At 44.1% G+C, this 13,861-nt stretch overlaps 1 protein-coding gene across 1 annotated transcript in view; it reads left to right on the plus strand.

Moving 5' to 3' along the window:
- The first annotated feature begins 2,233 nt into the window (after positions 1-2,233).
- Positions 2,234-13,861, plus strand: part of AOX1 (aldehyde oxidase 1) — a 65,038-nt gene continuing 53,410 nt past the window's right edge. Inside the window, exons 1-4 of the mRNA XM_084893173.1 lie at positions 2,234-2,585; positions 7,461-7,518; positions 9,564-9,660; positions 11,737-11,845. Coding sequence (XP_084749299.1) covers positions 2,541-2,585; positions 7,461-7,518; positions 9,564-9,660; positions 11,737-11,845 — 309 coding nt within the window. The 5' untranslated portion in view covers positions 2,234-2,540. The remainder of the gene's footprint in view (positions 2,586-7,460; positions 7,519-9,563; positions 9,661-11,736; positions 11,846-13,861) is intronic.

The following is a 13,861-nucleotide window of genomic DNA, read 5'->3' on the forward strand; positions in this document are numbered from 1 at the left end:
TAAATACTTTTGCAGTGGTTATCCTGTTGTATATCAAGCTAACTTGTTTAGTTTTGTTTTCAAATTATTTAATATATGTGAACACCTTTAAGATTGTAAAAGTCTCCTGCGCTGGCCAGTTTTCTCACCCTTCATTCTTTCATACTTTCAGAATACTTGGTCTGTAATTACTTAGGTGTCAGGTTCTGTATTACTTCTGTTTTGTGTAACCTGATAACTTGGCTGAGAGGTTAGGTTAACCTTTCAGGCTCTCTTGAATTTGGTTTTTATAACTGTATTTTTAAAGATCACTTACCAGTGTAGTAAGAGTAAGAATTCTTACTCATTTGAGACCAATGAACATAGCTTATTGTATATTCAAATCACATGTCCAATTCTAGTCTGCCTAGATGGGAAAGCAGAGTATCTGACAACTGACAGGGTAGGCCCAGAAGTCTGTATTTTTAACAAATGTTTTAGGTAACTCGGGGGCAGATTTCCTAGTATCAAACTGAGAAAAACTGCTGTAGGAGTGCAGAGTCCCCCAGAACGTACTCATTATGTCAATAGTGTGGGTTGAATGGGGACCAGAGGCTTTTTTTAAGGAACCGTTGGCACAGTGGTTAAGAGCTGGTACCCTGGCAATCTTTGTTCCCTTTCCTGTACTCCTGTTACTCATTACTCAGTCTTTGGATCTCACAGTCATTTTCGGGGATTATATTTTTGAGCCTATTTCTTTTTTTAAGAAAATTATTGTTGTTTAAAGTATTATTACATATGTCTCCTTTTTCCCTCATTGACCTCTCCCCAGCCATTCCCACCCCACCAGCATACGGCCTCCCCCTCCCCAACACCACCACCACTGTCTGTCCATGGGTTATGCTCATATGCATGCATACAAGTCCTTTGGTTGATCTCTCACCCCCTGCCTTCCCTCATAGGTTGGACAGTCTGTACGATGCTTCTATGTCTCTAGTTCTATTTTTTTTTTTTTAATATATATTTTATTGATTTTTGTACAGAGAGGAAGGGAGAGAGATACTGAGTTAGAAACATCGATGTGAGAGAGTCATCGATCAGCTGCCTCTTGCACACCCCCTACTGGGGATATGCCCGCAACCAAGGTACATGCCCTTGACCGGAATCGAACCCGGGACCCTTCAGTCCCCAAGCCGACACTCTATCCACTGAGCCAAACCGGTTTCGGCTTTAGTTCTATTTTTGTTTATCAGTTTATGTTGTTGATTATATTCTACAAATGAGTGAGATCGTGTGATATTTATCTTTTTCTGACTGTCTTATTTCACTTAGCATATGCTCTCCATATTCATCTATGCTGTTGCAAATGGTAAGAGTTCTTTCTTGTGACAGCAGCGTAGTATTCCATTGTGTAGATGTGCCACCATTTTCTAATCTACTCATCTGCCGATGGGCACTTATCTCCAAATCTTAGCTATGGTGAAGTGTGCTGCTATGAACATAGGGGTGCATATATCCTTTCTCATTTCTTGGGATATATTCCTAGAAGTGGGATCACCAGGTCAAATGGGAGCTTCATTTTTAAGTTTTTTGAGGAAACTCCGTATTGTTTTCCACAGTTGGCTGCACAGTCCGCATTCCCACCAGCAGGGCATGAGGGTTCCTTTTTCTCTACATCTTCGCCAGCACTTGTCCTTTGTTTATGATAGCCATTCTCTACGTTTTTGAAATCTGTGCTATAACACCTCTTAAAAATTCAAGTCAAGCAAAACTGGGTATTTTCCAGGCTAGCGTTACGTCCTGCACCCTGGAAGCTGGAGGAGGGAGAAATTTCCAACCCCCGTGGCTCCCTGTTCCTGCCGCATTGCTGGAGATAGACCCACAAAGGTAACCGGTAAACTCTTAAGTTGTAGGCAGGCCTATCGGTGATTTTTATTTTTATGCTTTTCAGCACTTGGCACGTTTTTTAAAAAACGTTTTCCAAGGTGTTTGGCACCTCTTGATATTTACTGGATGAACTTTGTGGTTATTTAGTAACTAGATAAACCATGAATAGTGATAACACTTTTTTTTTTTTTTTTTAAAGTTTGTCTCCATATTAAGGTCGCCCTTGATTTTGAAAATAAACTTGGATACTGATTTATAAAACGGAGATAAAGTTGCAAAACCATTGGTTGTCCTTCAGTAACTTTCCTGTAGGGCTGGAACAATGTGATTGTTGATTAACAGGAGGGTACAGGCTGCCTGGCAGGTGGGAGGGGAAGCCAGAGAAAACCTGGGCTGGAGGCTGGCGGCCCCTGGGACTGTCCTGCAGGAGGGAGCAGGAGGGGCGAGGAGGGACCAGCTCCGCCCATCAGTTCCGGCCGGAGAGCCGCTCTGTGCTGCCCCAGCACCTCGGGACGTTTGTCTGGAAGGCGCTCACACAACTTCTGGATCTGAGTCGGGACTTTGTGCATCCGTCTTGGCCGGACTTCCCGCTGCAGCTGTCCCGGCTCACTCTCCGGGTCGGCGTCTCAGGGTCCCAGGGGCCAGCGACCCCCCCCCCCCTTCCTCCTTCGGAGCCCCAGACTCGAGCCTGCGCCATGGACAGGGCAGCCGAGCTGCTCTTCTACGTGAACGGCCGCAAGGTGAGCGCGGGGCCTGGGACCCGCAGGGAGGGCTCAGGGCACCCATCCTGCCCGCAGGAGCCCTGGCATGGCCCAGCCTGCGGTCTGCCGGCGGGTTTGCCCCAGGGGCAGGGAAAGCACAGGCTCTGACCACCCCACCTCCCCCCATAAACAAGGAGAGAAGTCGCTATTCGTACTCATCAAGGCCAGCACCCCCAGCTCTTCCCTCCCTCACCCCCCTGGAAAAATGTCTTTCAATAGACTGGAAACATCTCTCAGGGCTGAGCCTAGCTGGGGAGTTGGGGGGAGAGGGAGAGAAGGTGGATGAGCAGGGAGCAATTTAGAGTTGGGACGGGGCCATGGAGTTGAACTAGTTCAGCCTCCTCCCGTCGTTCCTCAGATAAGGACATTCTAAGTCACAGACCATTCCTGGCAGAGCTGAGGCCCTGCTGGGGGTTGGTCTTCAGGGGGTTCACAGCTGGTGTGGCATCTGTCCCCGGTGGCATTGGCCAGCCAGGGGCACACCTTCCCGAGTCCTGGAACTCTGCCTCTGAGCCTTTCCGTTTCCATCCCATCCGCTTCTCTTGTTCCTCCATATCCTACTGGTCCCTCTGCCTCTTCAGTTCTTGTCAGTTCTCTAGTATTTGGTTAACAATTTATAAAACGATTGTGATTTCTTCCCTTGGATGGACCCCAACTAATACAATCTCCATCAGGGCCAAGAGTCACTTGACAAAATTCAGCAATTATTCATGATTTTTTTTTTTTTTTAAGTATTCAACAAAGTAACAATGATAAAGACTTCAATGTGATTGTAAATATACATCAGCTCATCTGGCATCTGTGGCGTTTGAAACTAGCTGGTCATGGGTTTGAATGTGCAGAACCCCGGGCCGTTCCAGGCAGTGTCGAGGCCCCAGGGCACCCTTTAAGACATTTTTCCTTGAACTCCAGCACACAAGCCATAGCCCGTCACTCTTACTGTTATCCCAGTGTATTGGCCTCATTTTGCAAGGGGGAAACTGAGGCAGGAAGGTAAGGGGCTTCCTGAAGAGCTGATCACCAAGCCGTGCTACTTGCATTCCCACATGGGACTCCCCAGGAAGCGGAGGGAGGTCTGGCACCAGGGCCCTGCGCCTCTGGGGTTCTGTGTTACTCTCCTTAAAGGGGACTGCTCCCCACGCGCAAAGGGCACAGGTTGTAGCTCACATAAAGCCTCTGCCCCTGCTGTCTGGCTTCCCACTGGGTGAGTCGAGCTGCTTGTTCCCCATCTGCAGAGGAACACGTGACAATGGGAGCAAGTGTTATGTCACTTTCTTCTTTGGCATAACTGAATGGTATATTCAACAGATAAGGGTTCGCCCTGGCTGGTTTGGCTCAGTGAATAGAGCATCGGCCTTCGGACGGAAGGGGCCCCCCCTCCCCCCCAGGTTTGATTCTGGTCAAGGGCACATGCCTGGGTTGCTGGCTTGATCCCCAGTAAGAGGCGTGCAGGAGGCAGCTAATGATTCTCTCTCATCATTGGTGTTTCTCTCTCTCTCTCTCTCTCTCTCTCTCTCTCTCTCTCTCTCTCTCTCTCTCTCTCTCTCTCTCCCTTCCTCTCTGACATCAATAAAAAAAATATTTAAAAACAAAAACAAACTTGCCCTTGAAAGGAAGCTTAGAAGCCAATGAGCAGACTCAGTGGTGTAATTGGCCTGTGGCCTGTGGTTTTTGAGTAATCCCTCCAGGATTCCAAAAGGTGTGGCTGCGCAGGGGCTGAGACCATTGACCACTGGTCTGAGGTTTAGTTGCAGAGAGATGTCTGGAGACCGCCTTACTCTACCAGGGGCCCCCAGAACAGGCATCCCAGTTAACATGGAGTTCAAGGGGCAAGAGCCCCCGAGTGGATCACACCCCGGATGCCAGTCTCTAACACAACTCTGGAACCAAAGCACGGCCCTCTGCGTGGCAGTGAGGGGTAGCCATCACAGGTGTGGGCTTTGAAACCAGCTGGCCATGGGTTTGAATCCTGCCCTCTCTGCTCTGCCACTCCGCGGCTCGGGAGCCTCAAAAAGCTGTTAAATATCTCTGAGCCTCCGTTTTCCTCTCTCCAAAATGAACCTAATTGCAATACAGTCTTCCTTGGAATTGGAATGAAGATTAAATTCCATGGAGAGTGGTTAGCAAGGTACTTGGCGCAGAGTAAGCATTCCATAATGATTTCTAAGACCTGAGCTGGAAAATCGTTTGTTTCACACAGAGAGCCGGAACCTGCCCAGAAGTACCAAGGGCGCCGAAAGGGAGTCGAGCATGATTTGCTCAACAAAATGTACTTGGCCTTGATGTCAAGATAAGAATCTGGACAGAGCTGTCCTGGGGTTTCGGTTCACAGGGCTGGGAGAGGACAGTTTGGGGCTGCTGGGATGGCTGTGATAATTCAAAGAAAATCGGAGAGGCTGGAAGAGTCTATGGCCGGAAGAACCACAAAGTAAAATGAACTTTAGAGCAACCTGAAGCTCAGGCAGAAGTGTCCTCCCTGGCTGTCCCCTCGAACCCCTGCCCTCATGCTGCTGTGGGCATTATTGTTCTTCTCCACAGTGTCCCTCAATACATACCTCGTTCTCCCTCTTCTACCTGTCCGCCTGGTCCTCTCACAGGTGCCCCTCTCCCTTTCGTATTTCACTCTTTCACCTCCTTCCTCTCTCCCCCTGATCTCCCTTCTCTTTCTTCTTTCTGCCTCTGTCTTGGACCTGGCAAGGGCCCTCAGCCCGGCCCAGAGGAACGTGGTTTCTCGTATTTGTGCAACGTGAACTTGAAATCTCCCAGAGGGCTGGTGGAAAAAAAATGAGGGATACACTCTGTTCTTGCAACACCCAAGGCTGTCCTGAGATGGGAATATGCAATGACCCTGACCCCGTCAGCGAGGACAACTGAGCCTCATTCCCTCCCCTAGCCAGTATCTTGGTCCTGACCTCCCTGTTTCACTCCAAGACCCGCCAGGACAGGGTGTTCGCTGCATCCTTCCTCCCACTTCCTCCTCCAAACATGCCGTCTACCAAATCAAGGAAAAGAAACCTGTTGAAAGCCAGCAGACTCGGAGCCAAACTCTAATCTCTTGAAACATCCGGAACAAACAAGGCCTGCTGCTTCCATTAACTCCTTCCAAAAAACACAATGTGTCTCCAGCCTCAAATACCATTCTTTGCTCTCTGGGTTCCCCACAGCCTGTCTCTCCATTAAAACTGGGCCTCTTCATTATAAACTGATGAACAAAAAAATAGACACAGAGGCAGTAAAGCATCAAACAGACTGTCCAATTACAGCGGGAGGGTTAGGGAGAGGTGGGGGAGATAAGAGGTCAACCGAAGGACTTGTATGCATGCATATAAGCATAACCAATGGATGCAAAACAGTGGGGGGTGAGGGCATGTATGGGAGGGGTAGAGGGCTATGGTAAGATATGTACACATATAATACCTTAATTTAAAAAATGGGGGAAAAAAGACCTCTGGGTAATTCTGATGCTAAAAAAAAATTTAAAATATTAAAAATAAAATTGGGATTCTGTGGATTTGCCATCCTATCTCTTCTTGTATTCCAGGTATTTTTTTTTTAAAAATATACTTTTATTGACTTAAGAGAGGAAGGGAGAGGAAGAGAGAGATAGAAACATCAGTGAGGAGAGAGAATCATTGATCGGCTGCCTCCTGCATACGCCACACTGGGGATCAAGCCCGAAACCCAGGCAGGTGCCCTGATTGGAAATCGAACTGTGACCTCCTGGATTATAGGTTGATGCTCAACCACTGAGCCATGCCAGCCAGGCATATCCAGGTTCTCTGGAATGTAAATCACTCAATAGCCACTCAGACCTGCTTCCCAGGGTGCCCTTGCTTCCCCTTCTTGTATTACTTGGCACACACATTTTACCTCCTTTGTTTTTGTTGTATTTTGGGGCAATGGTTGGTTGTGATCTTCTTTTGGAAACTTGTTCTTTGAACGTGATAAGCAAATGAGTCTTAAAAAAAACTATAGCAATTTCTCAGACGCTATTCTATTCCAGCCCAGCGTGTCTCTCTTTCTCTCTCTCTCTTTCTCCCTCTCCCTCCCTCTCTCTCTCTCTTTCTCTTCCTCTCTCATCTATCTCTCCCTCTAGCCCCCCCCCTCTCCATTTTTTATAATAATATATTGTCCTTTTTTAGACTTTCTAGCAAAAGCTGGTCAGAAGTCACTAGTGTTCCTGCTAATACCGTGTTTCCCCGAAAATAAGATATCCTCAGAAAATAAGACCTACTTACAGGTTTCCTTCTGAGTGAAATATAAGGCATCCCCCTGAAAATAAGGCCCCCCTAGGCTAAACATGAGAGATTTGGTCCACTGATTCTGAAAGAAATGGAGTTACAAGAAATTCACCAGGAAATTCAGGAATTGGATTGTTATGATGATGTTCCAGAATATGATGACATGATTGTCATTGAATAAATGAGTAAATTCTTGATACTGTAGGATTCACAGTTTGTCTGGTTTGTGTTGACAACTACCGTACTACCGTACCGTATACAGGTAATAAATTTCCTTTATTTTTATTTAACAATAAATGTATACCGTATTCTTCTTCATGGAAAAATAAGACATCCCCTGAAAATAAGACCTAGCGCATCTTTGGGAGCAAAAATTAATATAAGACACTGTCTTATTTTCGGGGAAACGGTAGAACCAACCACTACCTTGGAGAACAGTGTACAGGATGATTCAGGACCAAGGACAGTAGCAAAGTGGTGATGAGGCCCAGGATTCAGCCTTTACTAGTACACTTAAGAGAGTTATTTCTGTCAAATTAACATATGCCTGCTATAAAATGACACAAGCTCTCTCAAATATGTGTGCCTAACTCTTATTTTCCTTCCGGTGCAGGTGATAGAAAAAAATGTTGATCCTGAAACAATGCTGTTACCATATCTGAGAAAGAAGCGTATCCTTTCCTTTGCTTTGTGCTTGAGTGTGTTTAGAGGTGGGGTAGGAGGGGGTGGGAGGGTTCTGAAAGCCTCATTAGGTGATATTTCAAATATCTTTTATAAAAAATATTTTTATTGACTTCAGAGAAGAAGACAGAGGGAGACAGAAACACCAATGAGAAGCATTGATTGGCCACCTCCTGCACGCCCCCTTCTGGGGACTGAGCCTGCAACCTGGGCATGTTTAACCACTGAGCCATTCTGGCTGGGCTCAAATATTTTTTTAAAGTTAGACTGAGTTATATATTCTCTACTATTGTGTTTTTATGTTCTTAGAGAAAGTCTTACATTGTAGTTTTGTAGGCAGTGCACGGTTGAGACGGTCAGAAGAACCAGCTTCTTTCCAGTTTCTGTCTTGGCACTTAATATATTGTATAGATGGAGAAGCTAGTGGTGGGAATGAAAACAATGGATGTTGAAAGGCTTAATTAAGCATCCTTTGGAATCAAGAGTCACAATATTGACATTCTGTCTTTGAGGACTAATCATCATGCCCATCAGAAAAAGAGCACAGAAATCTCCTGAAACTAAAGTAAAAGAACAATGGAGAAATTATGCCTGAAAATGGTACCTTAGAAAAACTTTCTAAATTAATTATCCAAGGAATGGATTCTCAGCCTGGCAGGCATGAACTCCAGTGGGCTCCCAGAGTTCTGTAGACCTCATTAAATTATATACAAAATCGTGTGACAATGGAAGTTGGTATATTTCTTTATTTCCCTAAAGTGTACGCAACTCAAAAAGCATCAGTAACTATCTTCTGGAAGTCATTTAAGATCTTTGGATATAAAAACAATGAACACTGACTTCCTGGTTACGCATGGCATTAATCTGTAATAGTTCATATTCAGTTCATTTGTGAGAATTAAGAATGACAGAAAATCCCCAATAGCAATAAACAAGATAGAAAAATAGAGGTTTATTCCTTTCTCTTTGTATTAGTTCAGGTCCTCTAGGAAGCAGTGACTGAAAAAATGGGATTAAGTGTGCAAGAGTCTTATTGAATGAAATGCCAGAGTGAAAGGAAATAGGGAGGGAGCCAGTGACAACTGGAGGGGTAGATTTCAGAGTGCAGCTGCGGGGTCTCTTGGTCCGAACCCTCCCTGTTGAAGTAGGGGTGTGAGGCACATTCTCATGGCTACCACACTCCCATTGAGGGGTCCCACATGTAGGTAGGTCAGGGCTAGTAAAGCAGTGTCATGACGTAGTCAGGGAACCAAGCTCCTTATACCTTGCTGCTCCCCCTCCCCCACCTCAGCATGCAGCTTTCTCCTCCTGGTCAGAGATGAAGGTTGCGGTCCAGCCATCATATCTGAATTCCAGCAAATGGGAAGAAGCAAGGGATGAGGAAACAGGCACCCTTCTCTTTTTGAGGATGTTTCCCTCCCGGAAGTCATACACACTTATGCTTACATCCCACTGGCCACTATTATTGATAACTCCATCTAGCTGCAGAAAAGGCTTGCAAAATGTATATATTTTTAATCCTAGGAAACCATGTGTGAAGCTAAGAATTGAGTATTTTATTACCAGGGAAGAAAGATATTGGGGAACAATCAGTAGTTTCTGCTACCAAGAAGCAAAGAAATATGGCCAACGTGGATAATGTGATAGAAATATTCCAAGAATTATTTACACATTGACATTTTACTTTGTATGTCATCAAAGACACAGGTAAGGTGGAGAACAAATGTACAATGTACTGATACTTTCAAATATTTAAGCCCTTATGTGTATAGACTCTTCCTTTTCTTAGTTTGGCCCAATTTTCGGCAACCTGAGGCCCGGTTGTTTTGAAAGGGAGGAGACTAGATATAACACACAAATGAAAATTAAGAATTCACATCATTTTAAATAATAGCATCCACACATCCATCGTTTGGTAATTATGTACTAACTTAACTATATATTTAAGTCTTTGGTAGTGTTGTCTCCTAAAACAAGTGCTATTCTGGACAGAGAATTATGAAAAATACATTATCCTTAACTGTGCTTTTCCCAGTTCGACTCACAGGAACTAAGTATGGCTGTGGAGGGGGAGGCTGTGGTGCCTGCACAGTGATGATATCGCGATATAACCCCGTTACCAAGAAGATAAGGTACCTGGCAACCAAGTGCAGATATGGTTGATTATTTTGTAGTTCTGAACTTTGTTTTATTCCTTTAATTAGTAAATATGCATTGAGAAACAACTATGTTAGATACTGGAGACACTGTGACATATCCCAGAAATATGAATGCATTATTAAAAACGTGCCATCAATGAGGATAACAAAGAATCCTCCATTGAAAGTTAAAAGGCTGTCTGACACCCTGTGATGTCTGGGAGGAAAGGAAGGGCTCAAATGGCAGGGGAGAATAATGCCATCATCACACTCTTATATCACTACTGCAGCCTACCAATGGTTCCCTTGCTCCCACCCTTGTCCCCAATACAGTATCTTTTTTTTAAAATATATATTTTATTGATTTTTTTACAGAGAGAAAGGGAGTGAGATAGAGAGCTAGAAACATCGATGAGAGAGAAACATCGACCAGCTGCCTCTTGCACATCCCCTACCGGGGATGTGTCAGCAACCAATGTACATGCCCTTGACCGGAATCGAACCTGGGACCTTTCAGTCCGCAGACCCACACTCTACCACTGAGCCAAACCGGCTTCGGCTACAGTATCTTTTTTATACATCACTCAGAGAGATCTGTTTCAAGTATAAATCATATTGCAACAATCATACTTCAAAATCACCAATGGCTTCCCATGACATTTAACATCTTCCCTTTCATGTTTGCCAAGTTTTTTGGATTTATGGGTTGATGTCTTCTATCAGTTGTGGAAACTTCTCAAGTTATCTCTTCAAATGTTTATTTATTCTCCCTCCCCTATCCCCCCATCTCCAATTATGCACATATTACACCGTTTTACATCATTCCATAGATCTCAGATGAGGGCAGAGGATCTGAGCACTGGTCAGACTTCAGAGATCTGTCTGTGTTCCACAGCCAAGCCATCTTGTCTGTATACATAGGTATTGTCTACCTTCCCTCCACTAAACTATACACTCTACAAGGGAAGGGGTTTTATCTAATGAATCCTTGTATTTGGTACTGCCTGACACATGATAGGCACTCAATGAATATTTATATTTATTTATAAATGAATAATATCCTTCTGATCTTTCATGAGTGCACATGCAGAAGCATACTGCATATACTGTTCAGGGAACTGTATATTTTGTTTAACTTCTCATGAGTATCTTTTGAAAGTAATAAATATAATTTTAATGGTTGTGTATATTCCATTGCTTGAGTACACCAAAATCAATCCTCAAATACTAATCACTTAGATTGTTTTCAGTTCTTCATTGTTATAAGCAATGTGTCAGTGATATAGACATATATCTGTGACATGGAATTTCAGAGTAAAAGAATGTGCATGTATCTGAAAGGTTTTTATGCCACCCAGTGAAATGTCTCAGGAAGAGCTCTATCAATTTACATTGTTATCCAACAGTACATGAGTTTCTTTTTTCCAAATTTTTGCTAATGGTGCATATTACACTCTTTTAAAATCTTTGTAATTTTCCTTGATTTAAAAAAAATGGTGTTTCTCATTGCTTAATTTGAATTTCTCTTGGTTATTTTGAACATATATTCCATGTGCTTATTCGCCATTTGTAGTTCTGTTTGGTAAATGAGAACATTTTAGTTGTCATTTTTGAGTCGGACATGTTCAAGCAGTAGGTTTTATGGGACTGAGGAGTTCTGTATCCCACACCCTATTTCTTCTGAAGCACAATTTCAAATTCACTCTATTCCCCAACCCACCTGTGGCTCAGCACCTGCCCAGAAGATGGACTATGCTCTAGCTGATTAATCACAGGTGACTACAGAGGAGAATGTCAGCCCCTTATCCATAAGAAAAACAACAAAAGTTAGTGGGACCTATTCTGGAGTCAGAATTTGGAGGTCTAGTTGAATCCTGTCTTTGGCACTCGAGCTGTGTCCCTAAGCAGATTCTACTTTTGTAAAATGAACGTGAGCTAAGGGTAAAACGTATATGCAAACAAAGCCTGGAACAGTCTCCCAAACTTTGCCCATTGGGGGAGCTCAGTGAATGTCAAGTCCCCGTTCCCATTGGCTACGACTAATCTGTGCTTTTCTTCTGCTTTCTGAAGACATTACCCAGCCAACGCCTGTCTGATGCCCATCTGTTCTGTGTACGGCGCTGCCGTCACCACAGTGGAAGGCATAGGCAGCACCAGGACTAGGATTCACCCTGTTCAGGTGAGGATGGGCCTCTTCAGGGGGTTTCTGGGCTTTGAAACCATTAATGCCATGATGAGCCCCTGAGATTAATGCTATTGAGCAGCCTGGGTCCTCCTGCTTGGTCAGCTGACAGATGAAATCAAGCTGGGGACTAGGAGGGGAACTGAGCCACATGGATGTTTTGTGACTGACTTCCTGGAAAGATGCTTTCTGAAGACTAGAGGACTTGGTTAAAAACAAACAAACAAACCAACACTGACCTCACTGAATTTTGTTTTTAAGATATAGATAGATAGATAGATAGATTTTTTTAATGTTTAAATTATCTTTATTGTTGAAAGTATTACAGATATCCTTCCTTTTCCTCCCATTGACACCTTCTAGCCCACATCCTGCTGCCCCCCCCCCCCTCCCCCCTTCACCACCCTATTGTCTGTGTCCATGGGTTATGCATACAAGTTCTTTGGTTAATTGTTTTCCCCCCACTTCCCTCTGAGACTCATCAGTCTGTTTTCTATGTTCTAATTAAATGGCACCTATCCACTGTCCGCTTTGCATCTTCCAACCTTACAAAGACACAAGAGCTCTGTGCATTGAGGAATATAATTTCATTGTGTTTTTTATAAAATGGAAAACAACATGATTTTAAAGCGGAATGAAAATCTCAGCTACCAAAAGGATTTGTTAAATTTAGGACTTGTTCAGAAGACAGGTTCTAGGAATGGTTGATGAATTTTGAGGGTTTTTCCTCCTAAGGCAGCACCTTCTTAGAACTTTGCCTCAAGTGAAAGGGCACCTCTGACCCCTGACTCTTTTGGTTATTTATGCATTTGCCATAAAAATCCTGTTACTACATGGTTTCCTCTAAGTTGATAAGTGTCACTTATGGGGAGAGGGCTGAAGAGGGGAACTATTGAAGTGACAAATAAAATGGCCAAACTTCAAATTCTCTGGACGTGAAGGATTCGTGGGTTCTGTTTATGGTCTATGAAACCCCAATACCTAGAGGGAGTGAATTCTGCCCGGATACCCTGGGGAGACTTCCCTATTCACAGGCATGACAACACTTTCATTTAGCCACCGCTGTTCCTCTCCTGGCTGCAATGCAGCCGGAAGACAGCTTCCAAAAGGAGCTTGCAACTTTGAAGTTAGATTCCAAGGAGAACGTGCTGGGGGCAGGAAAGGGTTGGAAGGAAAATAAAGGCAATGCTTTCTTCTTGATCGCTTTCAGGACCAATAATAGTACTTTCTAAACAAACTTCTGGGTGCCACAGCATTAGGGCAGTAGTGGGCAGGTACAGGAAACGGTTGGAAGTTTGTTTGTTGTTGTTTGTTTTTCACCCTCAACTTGAATATAATTCATTTCCCTGAAAGGCTTCCAAGGAATAACCTTGGGAACACTTTATCTCAGTGATTCCCATTCAGGACTACAAATTGAAACCACCTGGGAATCTTTACTATTATTATTATTATTATTATTAAATATATTCTTATTGATTTCAGAGAGAAAAGGAGAGGAAGAGAGAGATAGAAACATTAATGATTAGAGAGAATCATTGATCGACTACCTCTTGCACGACCCCTACTGGGGTCGGAGCCCACAACCTGGGCATGTGCCCTGAGTGGGAATCAAACTATGATCTCCTGGTTTGTCAGTTGATACTCAACTATTGAGCTACACCAGCCGGGCGGGCAACCTGGGAATCTTTATATGTCTGTGTCACACCCCTGGGGATTCTCAGTTAATTGATCTTGGGTGCTGCTTTTGGACATTTTTAAACTCCCTTGTTGATTCTGAAAGCTGAGAACCTTGAATGAAGCTCAAAAGCTGGTGAGGGCCGAAACTGGTTTGGCTCAGTGGATAGAGCGTTGGTCTGCGGACTGAAAGGTCCCAGGTTTGATTCCAGTCAAGGGCATGTACCTTGGTTGTGGGCACATCCCCGGTAGGGGGTGTGCAGGAGGCAGCTGGTTGATGTTTCTCTCTCATCAATGTTTCTAGCTCTCTATCCCTCTCCCTTTCTCTCTGTAAAAAAA

The sequence above is a fragment of the Pipistrellus hanaki genome, assembly GCF_964339955.1.
Source record: "Pipistrellus hanaki genome assembly, chromosome: 8".
Classification (NCBI taxonomy): Eukaryota; Metazoa; Chordata; class Mammalia; order Chiroptera; family Vespertilionidae; genus Pipistrellus; species Pipistrellus hanaki.